This window comes from Rhamphochromis sp. 'chilingali', assembly GCF_963969265.1.
Source record: "Rhamphochromis sp. 'chilingali' genome assembly, chromosome: 4".
Classification (NCBI taxonomy): domain Eukaryota; kingdom Metazoa; phylum Chordata; class Actinopteri; order Cichliformes; family Cichlidae; genus Rhamphochromis; species Rhamphochromis sp. 'chilingali'.
In genome coordinates this window covers 4,620,124-4,641,621 of record NC_137948.1, presented here as the reverse complement: position 1 = coordinate 4,641,621, position 21,498 = coordinate 4,620,124, and the positions used below count along the sequence as shown (strand labels likewise).

Here is a 21,498-nt window from a genome sequence, read left to right as displayed (position 1 = left end):
GCTTTGTTTGCGTGTATTACTGTTCTCACTGTGACTTTTATTGCGAGCCAAGGCCTTGCTGTGTCGCTAACGCTAATGTGACTTTTTGAATACAAATCAAGCTGGGACAAATGTGCACTGGTCAAAGTATACCTGTGGGACAGCAAAACCTGGTTTTCATTAATATGCAAATGCTCCCTTTGTTCCAGTCTGCAGCTCAGCGACCTGCTGAGGAAAAAAAACAAAACACTTTAAAGTTAAATCTACCCGATGAAACGAGCAGGTGCGTCAGTTATCATTTCACTTCAGGCCAAACTGAACGGAAGAGGGACAGACCAGTGAAGCCACAGGAAAATATTAAAAAACTGTTCCCTCTTTTTAATGTAATAAGGATGAAAAGCAACATCAAGTCAAACCTAATGCAACTAATGAGTAGGAATGAACCAAAAACTACATGTGGCATAGACTAAGGAACTGCAACAAAACCAGCGCAAACTGAGTAAAACAACTTATACAGTCAGAGGTTTTTACAGGAATCTGTGTAAGTACACCTTCACTCCATCCATAGAAATTATAGGAAGTTATTGGTACTGAATCATGGAGTTTATTTCGTTTTTCAGAGAACTGCACAGTCCTGTGAAAACTGTGAAAGCTATTTCCTTTTTTCTCTCTCTCTTTTTTTTTTTTTTTTTTAACTTTTATTTAACTTTTTTTCCCCAACAAATATAAGACTGGTTCACATCCAAAATAATAACACTACACAGCACTAGAATATTACAACATTATGTCCATAACTGTTGTCCTCTAGGATCCAGTTTATAGGTTACTCCCAGTGCTTCCAGTGGTCTCTTCCATTTGTAAACAAAAATTCGGGAGCTCCCATCAATATAATGTCCCAGCCTGATCAGAGTCATAACTTCAATGATGAGCGACTTCCATAGAGAAATGGAGGGAGGCTCAGCCCCCACCCATCTCAACATAATGCTTTTCCTGGCCAACATTAACAGTGACTGAATTACATGCTCATGTTGTACCAGTGAGACAGGAATATATCCCAATATACACATTAATGGGTTTTCTGTCACCTGATGACCAATGGCTGTACTAATATTGGCGCAGACCTCTTTCCAAAATGACTGAATAATAGCACATTCCCACAAGCAGTGGAATCTAGTGCCCACTCAGCTATTTCCTTTTTGAGGCGGGAGGAGCAGAAGGCGGTCCGACCAAGCAAAAACTGATACATCAAAAAGATCAATAAAAATGCTTTGTCTGAATCTTACATGAACTACACACATTCACATGCTCATGCAGCTCCAGGAGATTATTTAAGACTTCATCTTCCTCGGAAACTTCCAGATTCCTCACAGAAAAAGCTCGAACCCTGTGGCCTTCTTGTCTGAGTTGACAGTGAATTAGCTGAGCTTAAGTGTGGTCACTTCTGAAAAGCCATTATGCAAATTCTAAATAGAATCTAAAGGTCTGCAGTTATGAGCATTTTAATGCTGAGTGGTCCTCCAAAGTTTTGGAGAGGAGCGGACAGACATCTGATCCACTTCTCAGTTAGCATCAGATACATAGTGTGATTACAACCCCGGCAATCTTCATGTAGTCGTGTAAGATGCTAATTCAATTCTCTGCAATGTATCCATCTCATGAATTAGTGTTAGTGGCTTTGGCGTCAGAAAAATTACGCCCGTCTTTTCCCCCTGGGGGGAATCTGATCTTTGTTTACACCTATCATGGTCACCCCCGACGATCCAGTCACACTTATCTACTGAAACAATATGTGTCCAAATACATGTGGCTCATTTACTTTCAGGATCAGGTAGCACAGGCATTACACGGCCATGCTGCATGTTTGGCTCAAGCTATTAGCTTTGGATCAGCGTGAAATTTTAGAAGTCCCTTCCTGCCCATATTGATGTAATTGTCACTCTCTGGGGCTCTTTCTAATTTGTCTACAGGCACGCACACGATTGCGGCGCTTCAAGGGAACACCAGCTTTGGCGCTTGAGCGCTTGGTGGGAAATTAGCTGTGAAGTAATCTGTGAAACACAAGCTATATCAGGCTTCCTACCAAATTTCAGAAAATTAGCTCTTTTGAAACAAGATTAGCCATTACTGGAGCTACGAGCACACCGCCACGTACCACTGACGAGCGATACGCTGCCATACTCGATTAGATCAGATGTCAGAGTTTCTTTCAACATTTCCAGCAAACAGAGTTTCTGAAAGCCAATATGCAGTCTGAGAAGTGTCTCTCAAGGTTACAGAAGTTTCTCTTAGTTGCGGCAATTAAATGTGCAAACCTTGAAAGTAAAGGTGTGTATGTGCGTCTTTATCAGATGGAGCCTCCTTGGAAAGGTGAAAATGAAACACTGTATAGCACAGGGATTGTGTTAATGTACGAATGCACATAATATGTTGCAGGATGAGCCTGTGCTCAGAGAAACTATAATGTACATAAATTTTAAAGATGCACTGTAAAACAAATATATTTTTGCATGGAGGTTTGAGTTTCATTAAGAAACAGTAGACATCTATTCAATTCAATTCAATTTTATTTATATAGCACCAAATCACAACAACAGTTGCCTCAAGGCGCTTTACATTGTAAGGTAGACCCTACAACAATACATACAGAGAAAAACCCAACAATCATATGAACCCCTATGAGCAAGCACTTTGGTGACAGTGGGAAGGAAAAACTCCCTTTTAACAGGAAGAAACCTCCAGCAGAACCAGGCTCAGGGAGGGGCGGGGCCATCTGCTGTGATTGGTTGGTGTGAGAGAAGGAAGACAGGATAAAGACATGCTGTGGAAGAGAGACAGAGGTTAATAACAAGTGATTCTATGCAGAGAGGTCTGTTAACACATAGTGAGTGACTGAAGAAGAAATACCCAATGCATCATCTGAGATGAGAATATTAAAGTCACTCCAATTTTATCTGTTTATTTTGGGCTTGATAGCAATTAGTGGTCTTTGTGTCACCCAAAGTTTGTCAGGTACAAAATGTAAAAGGTCACACCTGTATTACACCTGTATGTAGGTCAAAACATTTTCACCATTTTTTTACTTAAATGTAACTTGTTCAGGGATATTTTTTCTGAGTTTGGTTGCCTTTAATAGAGATTCATAAAATTATATGAATTCTGCTTTAATAACTTATTTAAAAGTTTCATCAATCTTCTGATTTATCACTCGGGGGAAAAAAAACAAAACTATTTTGTAAGAGTGATTTAAATCAGTTTAAAAATTCAAAGAAAAGAGCCTGTAAACGAATGTCAGCCTCCAAGACTGAAAACAGAAACAGGGAAGTGCCAAAAACTGCAGTTCATCAAATGACCGCTTGAGGCTGAATACAAAAGTTAGACTTCAGTCTTAAAATCATATGATAAAGTTAGGAATGGCCAACATGACATCAGCGATTAGTTAGTAAAGTCCCAGCCAATGTGAAAACTTGTGGATGAGACCAAATATTGATGGCTGTTAATCACAAGGTATACCTTCCTAAAGCTCAACTTGCTTTATCATCCTTTTTGAGTCCTATGACGACCTTAATTTACATCAAAGACATCTTAAACTCATCAGTAAAGTGTTTATTGATGTGAGCAGGAGGGGAATTTCACAGTTTTATACAGCCAGACTTTAAACCGGAGGAGTCACCCTCTGCTGCCCTGAAAACAGTGGCTTCACTCAGACCAGAAAGCTACACCTGCCTACAGTACGTGGTTAACATGCCAACTTTATATTTGAAGCTTTATTGCACATAGAGTTGTGTTTTTTCTGTAACTCACCTATTTAAATTGTATTTTAGGTATAAAAATAGCATTTTGCTTCACCTCATCTAATTTCAATCCCAGTCGTGTTTGTGCACTTATCTGCTTAATATGGCTTGATTTGTACTAACACACCGTCTAACCTCCAGTTGTGGAGAGTGAAATTCCAGTGTTATGAGCAGTGCTGCACTTATAGATTCACTTTGCTAATAAAGCGAACGAGTAAGCATTGGCTGATTTTTAGACCTCCAGCCTCTTGTCAAAAGTGTGTCACCGAAGAAAACAACGGGCAGAATGCCAGATGCGAGGCTTTAAGACATTAGTCCACATACAATGTGTGACTATGATTAAGTTCATCTTTTATATACAGTAATAGTCAGTAAAGCAAAGTAACAAAGGCCTTGAAAACAGACAGCTGTTTGTTCATCTTTAGCAGTGAATAAGAACAACGGATAACTTGTTAAGATGGAGAATCATTAGGTTGTATTGACTGCCTTCTGTCATCATTAAAGCACATGCCGTGAACATGAAAGCCCTTCTCTCTCTGCTCGCTGTTTTTTTATTTGAAGCTGAACATGATGTCCCTGTGCTGGAAGTGATGCAGTGGGCCTTTGTGTGAGCCGAGCTTTAGACAAAAGAGACAGGATGAGAGAGGGTAGAAAATGTTTCTTTCCCTCCTTTTTGTCCTCAGTACACTTTTGGAAAATTTTATCTCTGTTGAAGTTTTGTGTTGCTCAGAGTCCCTCAGGTCTTCGTCGGCTCTCCTCTCTTTCTTCCTCTCTCCCTTAACCTCCAGTTTATCGGTCCTCCTCTCATACTCTATCCCCTTTCTCGCTTTCATCTCCTTCTCCCTGTTTGTCTCTCTTTGTCTCTTCTCTCACTGATAGCCTGGCTGTAACTCAAACTAGTGTGTTATTGATGACTTACCCCGTGTTTCTGACTTCTGGTGCCCTGGCTTCAGTCCTATTCCTGTCTTTCACAGACACACACACACACACACACACACACACACACACACACACACACACACACACACACACACACACTATTGGCCTCATCCCAGCCGGGATTGGATGCCCCGTGCGGCCCCTCCTGTCTCCCTGCTGGCTGCTTGCTGTAATCAGTCATAGTAGAGCAGACACTCCATCCATCATGGAGGCTAAACTCCCTTCATCGCTCTGGCCCATAACCCAGAGCACACCTGTCAACAGCAGCCCGCATCACTGCATCTGACTTTGCACCGTCTCTTTGACTGTGAGAACAAAACTTTAGCTCTAACAGAAATCAAGAGAGAGGTCATTTAAAATCTTTCTTTGAGTCCAGCATCCTTCAATCAAAAATGGAGGCATCTGGTCTGGGCTCTCATGAGACGTCAAAGATGAGCCAGTTAGTACATCAATAATTTTCTAGTCTTTTATTAGAGTTAGTTCTTTTTCTTTAGGTTTAAAACTAGCTTAGTTGGAAAAAATATGTACATTTAAAGGTTTTTCAGACTCAAGGACTGTTTCTATGTCTGGCTGTTTCATTATATCTCAGTGACACTTCAAGTCTAACGCCTGAATGATCACATCAAATGTTTGCTTTTGCTGTCTAATGTGTCTGAAATATTAAGTCCAAACTTTATAACATAGATTAGGTTAGGACAAATGTTCTCATCACAAGTATTTTAGCCACTGTTGAATCGTGATTATATAACACCATTACTCAGAGAATTTGGAAAATAATATTTGAGTCACCAAACTTAAAAAACAAAAGACAAAAACTTGTCTTTTTAACAGAACGTTTGCTTGAAAAGAATTGTTTGGTAAAGTAAACATGGCACAGGGTGGCAGTGATATGAAGATCAATGCAGGCAATGGAAACAGCTGGGTTAGGAGAGACAGGTGAAGGCAATCAGGAAAGGATGGGAAGGAAGTGAAACTATAAACAAGGCACAGGACACAAATAACTACCAAAATAAAACAGTAAGGAAGTAACTCAGTAACTGAACAGGGGAGCAAAGAGACATGAATCAGCTTAAAAGAGGGAAACACATAGAAGAAAAAACATAACCTCTATAAATGCAAACAGTAACTTAAACTAAAATATAACCCGGAATAAAGAAAACCAAAACTTAGACAGCAAACAAACTGAGAACAAAGAAACTATATTCCATCAAAGTGGCAGGAGGGCGACAGAAGGAAATGAAAGTTGGAGCGGTGACAGAAAAGAATGAGCAGATTGCAGCACAATAACCATTTTATCTTGATTATCTTATTTCAATAATTGATGGCAGACAACATTGCAGTTGAAATCTAAATTCGATCTGTTGCACGGTCCTGCTTCAGGTTGTATTTAACAGCTTGCACAGATGGCATATCCAAGTGATTCTGACAGAAGACCGTCTCCTAGCAATTGGTGGTGAGTGACATATTGGTAACTAGCTGAGTCAAAATCTCTCTCTTTGAATCTCATGCATAATAATTATATTTTTGCACGATCACATGCTTTCGTTTCACAAAACTCAAACACAACTTGAAATATGGTCTTAGGCCTCTAGTTTACTCAAACTCAGTCTGCAGACTACTGTAGATATGTGGCGGTTAATTGAAAATAAGGAATATTAAAAAAATGTCATGAATTTGAATTTGTTGAGACGAAACACAGTTTTAGAAAAAAGATTTTGACATTTTTCCAAAAAGAGAAAAAGTCCAAATAAAGTCTTTGCCTTCATTTTTAAATGAATTCATTGATAATTTTATTCATTTACTTGTGAAAAATGAGATAACAAAGATAATATAAACATTTTTTTTTTCAAAATACAGTTTATTTAATTGTTCTACTTGGGGCAGGGATAGCTCAGTAGGTAGCGTGGGGGCCCCATGATCGGAAGGTCGGGGGTTCGAATCCACTGAACGGCTACACTGAGGTATACCTGAGCAAGGTACCGTCCCTACACACTGCTTCCCGGGCGCCCAATGGCTGCCCACTGCTTCACTAAGTAAATGGGTTAAATGCAGAGAGGAATTTCCCACGGGGATCAATAAAGTAAATAGTACATTGTTATTACATTATCATTAATCTGTATTAGGAGTTTTATTATTGTACCCTTTTATGCCAGATTAAAATTTAAAACAATATTTTTTGTGCAGTGCTTTTTTCTGGGAACAAGACTGTCTGGATTTTCTTTTTCAAAGTCATAACCCACCGTCCTTTCAGTGGAATAAAGATGTGGTCCTGTTTTAGCATTTTGAAGCTCTAGTTGGACAGCAAAGTGGGGCCACGCAGAGGTTAGAGACAAAGTGACGCGAGTGTGAAGGCTCTGCAGGAGGTTAATACTTTGTTTCAGCTTGCTGCTATTTGTTTTGGCATCTGTACATCTGTTTTGACTTTGATTTTTGTTTCTTTGCCTCCACAGATAGCTGCTCTGCAAAGAGGAGGAGACAGCTTCCCACTCATAGGCGCCTCAGGCAAAGTGCTCGGAAAGGTGCGGCAAAGGACAGATGCACAGAAAATAGAAACAAATACCTCTGACAAAGGTGTTGTGTTATTGCTGCTGACTTCAAAGAAAACCCTCGCTGCTGAAAGTCAAACGCAACAAATTCTTTATGATGATCACAACTGGAGAGCGAGATGAATGCTGAAAAGTTACAGCAGACTTCTGTCTTTGAATTCAGGCACTGCGAAGCTCTGACAAGAGCTCGAAGCCAGTGTACGTGTCTGTGGGCCACAAGATCAGCCTGGACACAGCTGTCCGCCTCACACACGCATGCTGCCGATACCGGGTCCCTGAGCCAATCAGACAGGTGGGCCTATGTGCACACACACACACACACACGCACTGTAAAAGTGCATTGAGCCATCATGAGTGTTCAGCAGAGCAGCTGCAGGAACGCTAGAAGCCTTTTTTGTGAACAGTAGAAACAAAAGTTGAACTTCTCATCTTAGAAGCAGAACACTGTTTCAGGGAGCGAGCAGTGCTCACCACTTGTGTAACAGTGTCCTGCTGTGAAGCGAGGAGGTGTGAGCATCACGCTATGCAGTGCTTTATTGGCAGCAGGGCCTGGGAGACATGTAAAAATGGAGAGAAGAAGAATATATGCAGCCAAATTAGGGATGTTCCAATTTTGGCTGTATTTTTATATGAATTCCAGCCCCGGCGCAGAAAACTGTGCAGACAGTTTCAAACGATAAGATGATGCCGGCTGTCAGACACAAGTGCAACAAAGCTATAGTGTGACACTGAAGATATTTTTAACTGCAAGGCAGACAGGATCTTCGCAAAGTTGGAAAGTATATGGTTCATACTTTGCTATTATATTTGAGATGCACAGAAATGAATGGATGATGAACAGAGTGAACTTTTTTAATTAGGCCAATGATATTTTGCTTACTTTAGACGCTCCCTATGACCAACAACAAGTAAAAGCTCTTTTATTCGACTAAGAGCCATGTAACCATGCTTTGGTTACTTAAAAAAACCTAAAATCAGCTGTCATAATGACAGCTCTGTAGTGCCACCAGTTCACCACATTGACACAGAGTGCATTGTGCTTACAAAGTAAGCCTTCATAGATTAAAATATGCACTCAATTATCTTTTTAATTTAAATTTTAAATATTTATTTATTTAAATATTTTAACTGAGAGAGAACATTTTCATTTTAATTATTATTGTAATTTTTGATATGTTAAAATACTTTTTTTTCCAAATACTTTTCATACTTGATATCAAAATTAATAAAATAAAATAAAAAGGCACAAATATTACAGTTGTTTTGAGCATAACTGGTATGTTATCTGTTGCTATTTAAGTTACATTTTGTTTGTTTGTATTTTAAAGAGTTTCCTCCTGGTTTGTGAATATTGAGTCTTTCGCTAATTATAGATGCAAAATGATACATTTGTATAAAAGTGTGCTCCCCTCACCACTAGTCAATTTCCTTCCTCCTTTACTTTGCAAAGGTGAGACGCTGTTTTTGTTCTTCCATCACTCCTTAAAGTGAAACATAAATACAGTTTAAGCCAGAGTGCATTTTATCACACTGTCATGAGGCAACCGAACCTTTGATTAAATGTTTACGGAGGCTGGAGGTGTGTCCACAATCAACATTTTTTTTTAACCTGATTTCAACTGTTTTTTCTTTTCTGATAGACATTACTGATTTCCCATGAGCCCTCTGCACTGATTGGTTTTGGTTTTGAAAATGCCACCGATAAAAAATATTTATGCGTGAGGCTCAATGTGCTGTTGATTCCTTTTGTTTAACTGCAGCCCGCAAAAATTTAAGACAACCCAATAAAGTGAGCTGAATTGTCGCCCAGTGGTGGCGATTAAGTTCACTATGAACTTTTTAGTGTCCCTTTTCTCTTGTTGCTCAGCTATATCGTACTCTGCCTCCTGCCCAGTGCATGCTGGCACTGGTAACGGGGTAAGTTGGGATAGAAAGTTAAGTGCTTTTTTAAATGTCTTAAAAGTTTTACTCACAACATAAAATAGCAAAAACAACCACTAAATGTTTTCCTGAGGAAGAGGAGGAACATCACCTCATCTTTTTCTTTCTGCCACTAGGCTGTGCTGTGCTTCTGCAGTGCACCATATGATTACTGCAAGCCACCTGACTGCACTGTAAACACACACACACACACTCACACTCAAAATCAGTTTTATCAGTTTTTTCACCAGAGGAGCTGCAGTAGCAGCGGCTAACTCACCTCCTCCTGTGTGTGTTTATTTCAAGTGTTTTAGCTGGTGGGGAGAGGGGCATCCGGCAGCAACAGGGACTGACTGTGGACATCAGAGAGAAGCAGGAACAATCTTACCTTCCTCTGTCCAGTCACCAGTGCCTCCCTCTTCATCCTCCTTTCTTTGCCCAACTGCTCTGCTTTCAGTCTCTGACATCCACATTCCCTTCTGTGTCTCCCAGCATTGCCCTCGTGTTCTCTCCCGGCTTCTGCCACAGGTACTTTCTCCTTCATAGATCCAGCTGCGATGTTACGTCTCGCTGGCAGGCAAATTTTCATCCTTCAGGCTTTTGAAATCACAGTCACATCTCATGAAAAAAGCAAAATCAAAAAGAGATCAACCTGACAGGAAGACTGAATAACTGAATACGTTTGACAGTAGAAAATGAAAACAGGTTTTTGTGTGCAAATGTTCATCGTGGACAAACTAGAAAGATGCAAATATATATAACTACCCACACTTAAACAGATTCTGTGTCAGTCCCACACTTGCACATACTTGGTAGGACTCCACATCCAAAGGTTGCTTGGCTGACCATCTAGTCAGCCTCTTGTTCTGCGTCGGCTCCACCTCAGCTCCAGTGAGGGTGTTTTTGCTTCCTTGTCTCTTTACCTTTGCTGATGTTGAGCAGTGGGTTATTCTCTGTGTACCATGCTGTAAGATTATTGATTTCCTCTAGATATAAATCCTCTCTTCCTCTCATCAGTGTTTATAATCTCACCAGAACGGTTGCGCTCTCTGCAGAGCTCACAATAGAGTTCTCTCTGGGTCTCTGAATGCAATCGTGGGAGAACAGTGTGAACAGGATGAGGCTGAACACTCAAACCTGGAGGTTTGTGGTGTGACGCTCCTGTCTGAGGAAGTCCAACATCTAGTGTCAGATTGTGGCGCTAAAGGCCAAAGTGCTGAGTTGAAATCAACAAACAACATACAGATATTTGTGCCTTGATTTTCAAGGCGAAGTGGGAGGAAGTGGAGATCTGATCCTTTGATGGTTCAGCCTGACTGAAATGTTATCTTTAATGTACTGGGCCAGACATTTAAACCATTATCTTCTGCTCATCTCATCTCGTCGGGTTGCTGTAACAGCAGTTTAAACAGCGTATTCCAGATGTCCTTCTCCCCAGCATGGGTTTGCAGTAACTCTTAGGGGGTCCCAACAATATAATCTCTCCAGTGGGTTCCAGATCTTCTTCTGGGTCTTCAAAGTGCCCAACAAAACCTCCAAATGGAAGTGCGCTGGAGGCATCCTGATCAGATACTGAACCGTCTCACTTGGCTCCTTTTAACACAAAAGAAGTAACAGCTGAGCTCTCTGTGGATGTTTGAGCTCCTCATCTGTAAGGCTGAGCCCTGCCATCCTACAGACAAAACTCATTTCACTTGATTGTATTCAAAATATATTACACATTACTTGTTACTTTTCTTAAAAGTTGTGCATTACGTTGCTTAAAAATTTACCTGAGAAAGTAAATTGTTACACTAATTATTGCATTATTTTGATGTTACTCCATAACATGACCTGAAACACACCATCACATAGTTACTAGGTAACAATATAACCATTATGCTACATACTGCTCACCGACACAAACCAGTGTCGTATTGAGGGCACACATACGACTTTTCTTTAGTGTTTACATGTGTACTATGTCTCTACCTGTTAAAGTTCAGGCTCTGGCTGCTGGGCTGGGGTCAGCATGCACTCAGGTTTAACATCATTCCCAAGTCATAAACTGCTCCACCATTTTCCTCCCCCTACCAGGCAGAAAAAGACGTGTTTTTTTTGTCCTATCCTCCCATCGTGCAGATAACTAATAAACTCTTGTTATACAAGTAATAATAATTGTAACTATAGTGTGATTACAGATTTTTATATTTGCATTTAGATTATTACGTCACTAAGAATGGTGATTGCACTAACGTGTTACTTTGGAGCATGTGACACACAAATGTTTGTGACATTAACTGGTCATACCCAGATGTCATGACCATGTGAGATGGTTGGAGTGAAAAACTGCTTGTTGGATGTTACGAATAATTCAAGAAATCCCTCTCTGTCCACCTGTCTTTTCTTCTTGTAGCTTAGCAACAGTTCATTCGATGCACTGTGTGTTGCTGGGAACTGCTGTGCTGAGTTTGATGTTATTTAGATAAGAACTTCTCATAATTTGGCTAAAAGTTGTCCTCTATAACCTGTTTTTCTCTTTAGAGTGACACGTGCTGTCTCCACTCAGTATGTAAAGGGAAGGACAAACATAAACACACAGGCCTCAGGGGATATTCACTAACACGAGTCCAAGTTTTCCAAGTCTCTCGCACCTTAACGCTTAAAAAGACTGAAGGGTGTAAAATATTAATGAGCGCCTGCCAAAAAGTTCTAGCATTTAGAAAACTGCATCACTCACTGGCCCTTTCTCAGAAAGATAGGTTGACACGTTTGCCTTTCATTGTATTTATTTTTTTGTCTTTGCTGTCACCAATGATTTCAGTCACTTGTGTTGTTTGGACGAGCAGTTCCTGAATAAGCTGCAACCTACAACGAGTTATACATACAAACAGATTTTAAATGTCATAAATGTAGCTGTCCTGTTTTCAAAACACAGAGTTTATGATAGCCTGGGGTGACACGTGTGACACTCTTCCTGAACAGGTGCTGCATAACTGTTAAAAATGTCAGTATAAGATCAACCAGGGCATTATTGTGAAAGAAATGGAGAGAGAAATGAGAAACCTAATTACTGATTTCAGTCTGATCCATGAAAACTACAAATGTGAGATAATTCATGATTTCAGAGGATAAGAGGATGTGCTTCTTGGCTTCAGGACAAAGGGCTGGTCCTACATATTTCTTTTATTTTGTGTCCCCAGTTTAGCAACTCTATCTTCACTTTTAGACCTCACAGTTTTTTCCCTCCAGTGATTACAAAGAACCACATTAGAGTATTCAAATTGTTTTTTTGTTGCAATGGAAAAAGTAATGTGTTGATTGTTCTATACAAATAACCAGTTATTTAATTGCTTACAAATTAGTAATCAGAGAGCACAGCCTTTATGTTAAAGTCATGCTAGGAAAAACAGCAATTAGATGTCAGTCTGCTATCAGTTTTCAATTAAATAGGGACAAGTTAGCAGTTACATCAAATTTGTTTGTGACAAACAGTAATAAAGTGCAAACTTCTTGTCTGTTACAAATCAGTTGCTGTCTACGTGCACAGAAATTCATATTAGCCACTTAAATTCAGACTCTAGTTACAGCTTCATTAACTTGAAGCAAAAATTTAGAAATACGTTCACAAATAGTGATATAGTTGCTGCACAATGGTGATTTATCTGCAAAAAATGTCTTATTTAATGAATCATCTTATTTAATTAACTTTTTTTTAAAAATATCAGAATACAACCTGTTGACAACAACATGGCAAGTTGTGCTCATCAGTGCATATATGTGTAAAAAAAACATATATTAAAAAAACACATCTATAGTTACATGTGGAACGTAACCCTCAACTGGGATTTCCGATTTCCATTTGCAGAGGCCCACCAACCCTGTGAACGTAATAAAAGTGTAAATCTGTTAAGGCACTGTTGTGTATTTGTAATTCATAAAGCCACATACAGGCGCTGATCAGTCTATCCACGAACATGTTGCAGAAAAAAGCCATTATTAAGATTGTCACCACATAGCAACAGTTTTTTCTAATATTGTTAACCTGAATCTAACTAGTTTCTTTACTTTAATTAAATTATTGCTGGCATGTCTGGCAATTAATGGTTTGAATAGTTGCTCTGCATATTTTGTTTAATCACTGATATATTATTTTGTGCTATTCAATATTATAAATATTGCAGATTTTGTGCTGTTTAATCATTAATGATCCATAGATGTTGATATAATTTATCATGCTCCCATTAAAAATGTAATTCATCCATGCTCCTCTCATTTGAATTGTATTTTTCATAATCATGTCTTAGCTGAAATTGTGCCTACGAACATCGAAATTTTGTTGCATGTGTACCTTCTAAAAATAACTCTATTACTATTATTCCAGTTTGAAATAATGTGATTCAGTCTGTTTTTTTCTGTTTTCTCTGAGTTAGACGATCAACTGATTTTTATTTTCGCATTGAATCATTTAATTCAGAACTCAAGTTATGTCCACCTCCCCAAAATAAAAAAGTTTTGCACTTCTGAATATGAAGTCATGCAGTGTGGAGGTTTAGGACCTGAATGCAAGAGTTGAGGTAGAATTTTGAAGAACAAACCATTTATTTTGGCTGATTAGAATCCAAAGCCTTTAATAAGGGAAACAGGGAAACGAGCACCTGGGGGAACGGTACGACTGCACAACGAGCAAATGAAAGATAAGGCTACTTATGCGAGAACTACTGAGGGCTGACAAGGAAAATGGATACAGCTGGGGAGCAAGAAACATGTGATGACAAACAAAACACTGAGACAGGAGAAAGTCAAATTAAACAGAGTTAAACAGAAGAAACTCATTATTAATATAAAACAGGAAGTGTTCAATATCAACACAGAAATGAGAACTTAACAGAGGGAGAATACCGACAACTGAAATACTAAACTAATACCAGGAAAACAGAGAGAACTAAACATAAACATATTGTAAAATAAAAATTCAGGTGATAGAGTAAGATATACAGAGGACACACAGGAAGGCTTATAAATAAAAGGAAAGAAGAACCAAACGTTAACATGAGTAATATCAAACTGAAAGACTGATAAACTCCATCATGACAAAAATGGTCCTTTTATTTTTAAAAACGTTAAACTGAACTGTTCTTTTTAGCATACTGTCACAGGCTGGGTCTCCGACCCAGCACTTTGAGTTTTCTTTGTATTGTTCTTATTTTTTGAGATGTTGTTAGTTTTGTGTTATTTCCTATTTGCCTTTAGTTTAGGCAGTTATTGCTCCTGGGTTTTCTGTTTGTGTTCTTGCATTATTCATCACGTATTTGGTATGTTAGGTTTGTATTGTCATGTCTAGTTTTAGTGTTTCCTGTTTTATTCTGACAGTGTCATGTGTTCTTTGGTCATTGTATTTAGTTTCACTCCTCCTGGTCCTGTCATTAGATTCATGTCAGTCAGCTGTTTCCTCATGTGTCGCCACTTCCCCTGATCACCTCATGTCTGTATTTAAGCCTTTTGTTTTCTTCATGCCATTGTCAGTTCGTCTGTTTATCTCACCAGGGTCACAGTTTTAGTCATGGTCTTAGCCTGTTTACCTCACCTCAGTCATAGTTCTAGTTTTCGTTTGTTATGTATTATTAGTCTTAGTCATGGTCTTTGTTTATTATTTTTCCACCACAGTCATAGTTTAGGTTTTGGTCTCAGTACCATTTAGTATTTTGTTTCTTAGTGTTTTTGCCTGTTTGTTTTTGGTCTCTTGGTTCATTTCCCTGCCGTCATCGCATTAAAGGTTCACCTTTCTGTTAATCATTACAATTCCTCGTCATCATCTGCTTTTGGGTCCTGTTTCCACACACATCGGCGCACCCCGCCGTGACACATACAATGATGGAAAGAGGCAGCAAATGTTCTTATTTATGAAACTAAAGGAAAGCCGATTTTAATATCTGTGGGGCTTTTTCCCATTTCGTTGGTTATTCCAGTTATAAGTCTGTAAAATGACCTTGGATTTTTTTATGTCTTCAAACTAAACACAAGCGCATCTGAATCCTGTGTTCTATAATTCTTGTGTTCTTCTCTGTTCTTCTCTCCCGCGCCTGATAAAATCCTCTCACCTTGCATCACGACTGAAATAAACCCCGCCTTCAGCAGCTTTAGAGATTCACAAAGAAAAAAGTTGAAAGGGAAAGATGACATCATGGTTGGATTCTGCAGTGAAGGCTCATGTGTGAATGCACTGCAGCAGAATGTTAGCGTGGAAAGACTTAAACACACACACAGAGCTAATTCACGCCTCAGCTCAGTTGTGCTCCCTCTCTCCATTAAATTCTCACACTCCTTTGGTATCCCACGCTTCAACATGTGATGGAGGTAAAAGACCAGCAGACACCTGCCTCAGCTTATCCCCTGCGGTCACCATGACATCAAGAGCAGAGCAAGCAGAGGGCAGATAAAGGAGGCTAACACATCAGAGGGATGTTGCAGATCAAAAACCACAAATCTAATCTAATGTAAAAGCTTTTCTGGGTTTCGTTCATTGTCTCGTAGAGAACTTCACTGTAGCTCGTGGATCTCTAGAGAGATGCAGCTCACTCTAATTCGCAGAGATTGCAGTGTTAAGATGTATAGCTTCATATAGAGCGGGGGAAATAATTATTTTATCTCCGGCTCAATTTGATTTCTGCTCACTTACAAAGACATGAACAGTCTCTAATTTTTATGGTAGTTTCATTTTAGTCAAGAGACAGAATATCAAAAATCATATATCATCTATCATATCAGAAATACCAAAAATCCAGGAAAAATCCAGTACGTAAAAGTCATCAATTAACTTGCATGACAGTGAAGTAAGTATTTGATCGTGAAGCAAAACATGACCTAGTACTTGGTGGAGAAACCCTCAGCAAGCACAGGGGTAAGACGTTTCTTGTAGTTGGTCACCAGGTTTTCACGCATCTAAGGAGGGTTTTGGTCTTAGGTTTCTTGGCTGACGCTTGGCAACTCGAAGCTTCAGCTTCCTTCACATGTTTTCTGTAGGATTGAGGTCTGGAGACTGGCTAAGCCACTCCATGTACTTCTTTGTGTTCGGGCAAGACCCTACAGCACGTGTGTGGCACAACATCGGTCTAAGATCCGAATTCTGATTGCAAAAGCTGCCAGACAAGACAGGCCGAGTTTTACTGTAACACAATGAGGGCGAACGTTCAACAGGAACCTCAGCTGTGGCATTTGCATCACGTTTTGGCACAAAACAATATTTTTTTACCAACCAAAACAATCTCAATGGTAACTGTTAGGTATTTTGATACCACGGTTAGCATTTACAGGAAAACTGTTACTCAATAAGGCCAATCTACTAGTTGTTTTTCTCTTTCTCTCTGACCCAAGAATTAAGGTGTAAGACTCACAGGCTGGTACCCCAAGGTCGAAAACACCACAGAGACGAGACCACTTCCTTACTCCCATCCTCCCTTCCTTATCTCTTAGAAAAAGGCTCGTTAAAGGCCAGGTGGTTTGTTTCAGAATTCACTAATGAAAGAACTCTGTATTCTGTGTATTTTGCTGGGATGATCATAAATTGTAGCTGAACTGATAAACTACACACAGGATACTTCTTTGCTCACAAGGCAGGAAGACGTTTCCTTATTTGGTCTGTACTGGTTTGAACTGAGAACTTGCTGACACACGAACCTTTTTTTTCTCTATATAAGCTGTTATGTACTAAATAAACCTTTGAGTCGATTGGGAAGGCAACCTAAAGCAGTCTCTGTTTTCTTGTTCTCCCAAGCTGCTCCCGAGCTCGTACTAACACGCTGAACGGCATACCTGAGTGTTACTTTAAATAATTAGGAATCTTAGAAGGAAAGGACAAAACTCTGCTTATCGCTCACGCCACGGAGGAAACCCGGGACGGCAATTTCCTTCAGTAACTTTGTGCACTTTCCAAACATATCAAAGTGTTTTTCTATTTACACGTATTCACACTCCAGTGAACACACCGGGAGCAACTCTGGGTTCAGTATCTCGCCCAAGGATACTTTTGTATGCAGACCGGAGCACGGATGATACCACCAACCTTCCGATTAGTAGATGACCTGCTCTACCCCTGAGCCACAGCCACCTCTACCCACCAAGTGATTTAGTTCCTGTTTCTCTAATTAGTTGCAGGTTTGTTTGCTTCTTTTATATAATTAAAGCTGAATATGTTTCAGTTTTGGACTGCTGTTTTAAGAAAGCTAGACCAAAAATACCATAATGTAGAGCTCGGGTGCTATAGTGAAGCTTTTTTCTTATTTTTTGACATGTTATGGATGAAATGATGAATGGAGACAATAACTGGGAGGTGCAATAATGGATTGCATTTATTAAATGATGAATGAGAAACATTAATTACCACCGACCTAATGATTTCTGAAACTGTGAGTTTTGGCAGACTCCATTTCATGAATATTCTTGTCTAAGGTGATCTTTTGTGCTTTTTCACTCTTTTTAGTGTCATATATTATGTTTTAAGAAAACATACCTTTTCAGGCTCTTTTATCTTTCATCTTTTATGATGCTTCATTCACCAGTTGAGCTTGATAAATAATTACCACTTCTAATATTTTCTTTTGACTTGTATTCACGTCATGCTACCCAGAGAGAATATAACTGTAAGGACATTTCTCTGTGAACCAGCAATTGTGTTTGCATCCAAAATAATATAAGTAGCTTTAGTATTTAGCTTCACTAAGTATGTTCCAGTTAAAAGCAAACTGAAAAATCATATAAAAATCTATTAGGAAATCCATTAATAAAAAATACAACCACAGGAGCAGCTTTTTCTTAATGCATCTGTGCTCACACTGCTGATGTCTTTGCTCAGACGTGCTGTATGCAGACACTAAACATACATGCACACACACATCCCTTGCACATACGCACAACAAGTCGATCTCCTCCTCCTTCCATCCTTTTCATCAGCAGTCAGTTAAAAGCGCTAATGGACAACAGTGAAACCTAATGCTGCTAATGCTCCATGACAAACATATTTATATCCTGTCAGACGGCTTCACTCGGATGTAACTGGCCTCTCTGATGCTTCCTTCTTATTTTGGTACAACTATTACTACTTTTTGTACTACTATTAGTAATACAGACTAGTGGTATTACAACTATAAAATGTGTTAATCACAAGCTGTTAGCCAATGAGCAAACTTTGCCTTATTCTGAAATTGTAAATGAACATTGTGATGTTTGAAATCTTAATCTTATCACGTGTTCAAGTATTCACTGAGAGAATAGATCAAGTACTGTAAGATATCAAGCTGTCATCACTTCAGCTGGTGGTGATGGTGGTGCTTTGCCTCTATTGCATCTAATTTGGTGGAGCTGCATTGAATTTTTCAAACACATCACTGAAGCAATGGTATATGTTGTTTTCTTGAAAAAGTGATTGTTGGACTACTTCAAATCCCACTGTGGCGAGACTTCCAACATTATCCAAGGTTATCCAGCCCCGTATCTTTCATTTTGGCCGTATGGTTGTGTAGCCATAACTGACAGATTCGGAGGATGATTTTTAGGCAGAAATTTTGAAAAAAAGGAAAACAAAGCCTACTTGAGGGATTGAAATCCATTATTATGCAGACTTTCCTCCTCCACACACTAATGGGAAGACATCCACTGGTAACAGGATTCTGTGGATTTGGCTGAGATGTACAGTAACAGCGAGTTTCCAGACCTCTCCTTTCCAGGATGCTTTACAAAACACACGTAGCTAATTATGTTCCTGCTCCTCCTACAGATGTTACATCTGACTTGCTGTGTGCTTCTGTAAAACTTAGTTAACACAAATAACATTCTTAAAAGGCATCATAAAGTTTGTATTATTTCTTTTTCTTTTTCTCATACAATATAATTTTATTTACACTACATCTGAACAGCCTTCCTGCAGAGTCAGCAATGCTAATAACATCTTCCCTGGCAGTCCTATACTCCTCTTTGGATGTAAGATGCACGCATTTCCCATGCTAAGAGGCGCTATATGTGACTCCACGCTCCAGTTTCCCTTTTGGGTTCTGATATATCCCCCCGCGTCGGCCAGGGAGACAGAAATGTTTGACAGCTGTGCTCCCAGATTGCAAAAACAGATGGAATTTCAATGTGAGTGATTGGCAATGGGGAGCCTGCATGCATAGAATAAAAGAGATGGAGGAAGAGAAGGAGGAGGTATGCATGTGTTTGAGAGATATTGCTGATGCATGGTTTGTGTGCAGTTATTGAAACCCAGAAAGATTTTGTGTAAGAAGTACAGAGATATAGCTTTATATTTTGTTTTTTAAGACCTTCAGTCTACAGATGCATGAATTTATTCTAGACCCTCTGCCGACTGCAACAAAATATGTTTATGGCATGTGTGTTTTGTGCTTTTGACGAGTGCCCACTTTCTCAGCTTTCTCGCTTCTTGCTCTTCTTGACTTTGTTCGTCTTTGCTGTACTTGTTTTTTTTCTTCTCCCGCCACCACCTCTCATCCATCCATCTACCTCCACCCCCCGCCACCCGCAGCTCTGTCTCCACTCTCTGAATAATTCAGGCCTGCAGAGCTAGTGTATTTTTGGTTGTTGTCACCTCAACAGTAACACAAATACACCCATACGCGTGCATGCACGTACACACATGACTATGCCAGCACACCCGTGCATGTCGGTCCTCACAAACGATGCAGACAGAAAAGAACCAGACTCTGTGAGACCGCTGAGACTCGCTAACTAAGAAGAGTCGTACTTACAGGGACTTCACATCATCACCGTGCTCCACCCTGTCTGTGCCCTGCTGTCCCAGCGCTGAATAATAATATGTCTCACTTTTCTCTGTCTTCGAAAGTTACACAAAGTTGGAGTGTTGAGTAATTTGTGGGGAAAGGAAAAACTCTGAAACTTTCAGTGCCTGCTTTTGCTCACATGGATTTCCCTTTACTTCTACTTGTTTTCGTGCATGTGCTGACTTTTGGGTTTTAGGCAGTTTCTGGAATAAATTTAGAAGTCATTACAAGCCAGGCTTTGGTTTTATAAATGTAATCATTATTTGTCTTCATTAGTTCCATTGAGATCAAGAATCTATCATTAAGCTAAGTGTAAAATCTGCTGAATAAAGCAACACATTTACATATTATTTAAAGGCCAGTTTTGAATTTGTAGGCAACACTAAAATATTTGAGTACATAAAATGCTCGAGGCTTCACTGCATCCTGTGGATGTCAGGAATCATCGAGGGACTTTTTGGCACATCCTGAAGGGGCAGCATAGACCTCACATGATAATGCTGTAATAGTGAAAGTATTCATGGAGTCCAGTATCCAAAATGTTTTCCAAGAACTTCATGGAAAAATACACAGAAAAACGTGTCCGGGGGGGGGTACAAAACCAATCTCTTTGGATGCTGCTAGGTCTTGTTGTTAGGGGCGTGGCTGCTTTGATTGACAGGTGTGCTGCACAGGCTACCTCAGCCGATCGCTGTTTGCGATGCCTCACCTTCCCTAAATCACATCACTAAACTTGACCTTTTGGAACATTTTATATCGAATTATCTAACAAACAAAACTGCTTGTTTGGCGTTTGGTGGTGCTCCAGTTTAGTAAATGAAATTCTAGTATTTTATTAGTTTGTTACTTACAACTAATTAGCAGATAGTCAAAGGAGCTTGCAAAGAAAAGCGTCTGGACTTCTTTAAGTTACTTGAAGACGTTTCACCTCTCATCCGAGAAGAAGCTTCTCGCTTTTCTTTGCAAGCTCCTTTGACTACGATGACCTGGATGACTGAGAACCTTCACAGACTAATTAGCAGATACACGCCTCTGCATTTCACTTACAAAGTGTATTTATGCAAGTAATGATGCTTTTTCACTGCACATTAAATATGGGCACTTCTGGCTCTAAACACCACCCAAAAAAACAGACAAACAAACGAAAACACGACAGTGACCAACAATGATAAAAAGATACTTTCCCCACAACAGATTGATCCACATGCTTAATTTGGCACAGATTTTGGGGATGCCCTTCCTGACACAACCTCCCATTTATCCTGCAACTGGGTTTCTGTCTCTTCCTGGTTTTGATCTTACGCATATGAGGCAAATGTGTTAACCAGTACAAAAATGATAAGGACAAGTCGTCAAAATGCAGAATCCAGAAGGCAGTGGGTGGCGCTGTGGTCCAGTGATAGCTAAGCCCATCTTTTACATACAGTCTGTAATTGACATGACACACACTATGACCGCTGCTTTACCTTTACACATGTTGTGGTATTGTTTAGTGTTTAGGTGCTTTAAATGTATGTGATCGAATGATTCTAGAAGTTGCAAATGTTTAACAAA

The 21,498-nt window shown here is 39.5% G+C and overlaps 1 protein-coding gene across 8 annotated transcripts in view; it reads left to right on the top strand.

The window, feature by feature from the left end:
- LOC308394748 (endonuclease V-like) overlaps window positions 1-21,498 on the top strand; it is a 68,538-nt gene that overhangs the window by 8,863 nt on the left and 38,177 nt on the right. Inside the window, exons 6-9 of one of the 8 annotated variants that reach the window (XM_080879218.1) lie at window positions 7,160-7,228; window positions 7,419-7,547; window positions 9,313-9,369; window positions 9,482-15,095. In XM_080879218.1, coding sequence (XP_080735344.1) covers window positions 7,160-7,228; window positions 7,419-7,547; window positions 9,313-9,369; window positions 9,482-9,721 — 495 coding nt within the window. In that variant the 3' untranslated portion in view covers window positions 9,722-15,095. Of the gene's footprint in view, window positions 1-7,159; window positions 7,281-7,418; window positions 9,040-9,312; window positions 9,370-9,481; window positions 15,096-21,498 lie in introns of those variants that run through there. The other 7 variants (XR_013971283.1, XR_013971284.1, XM_080879219.1 and 4 more) reach the window with 7 other exon arrangements.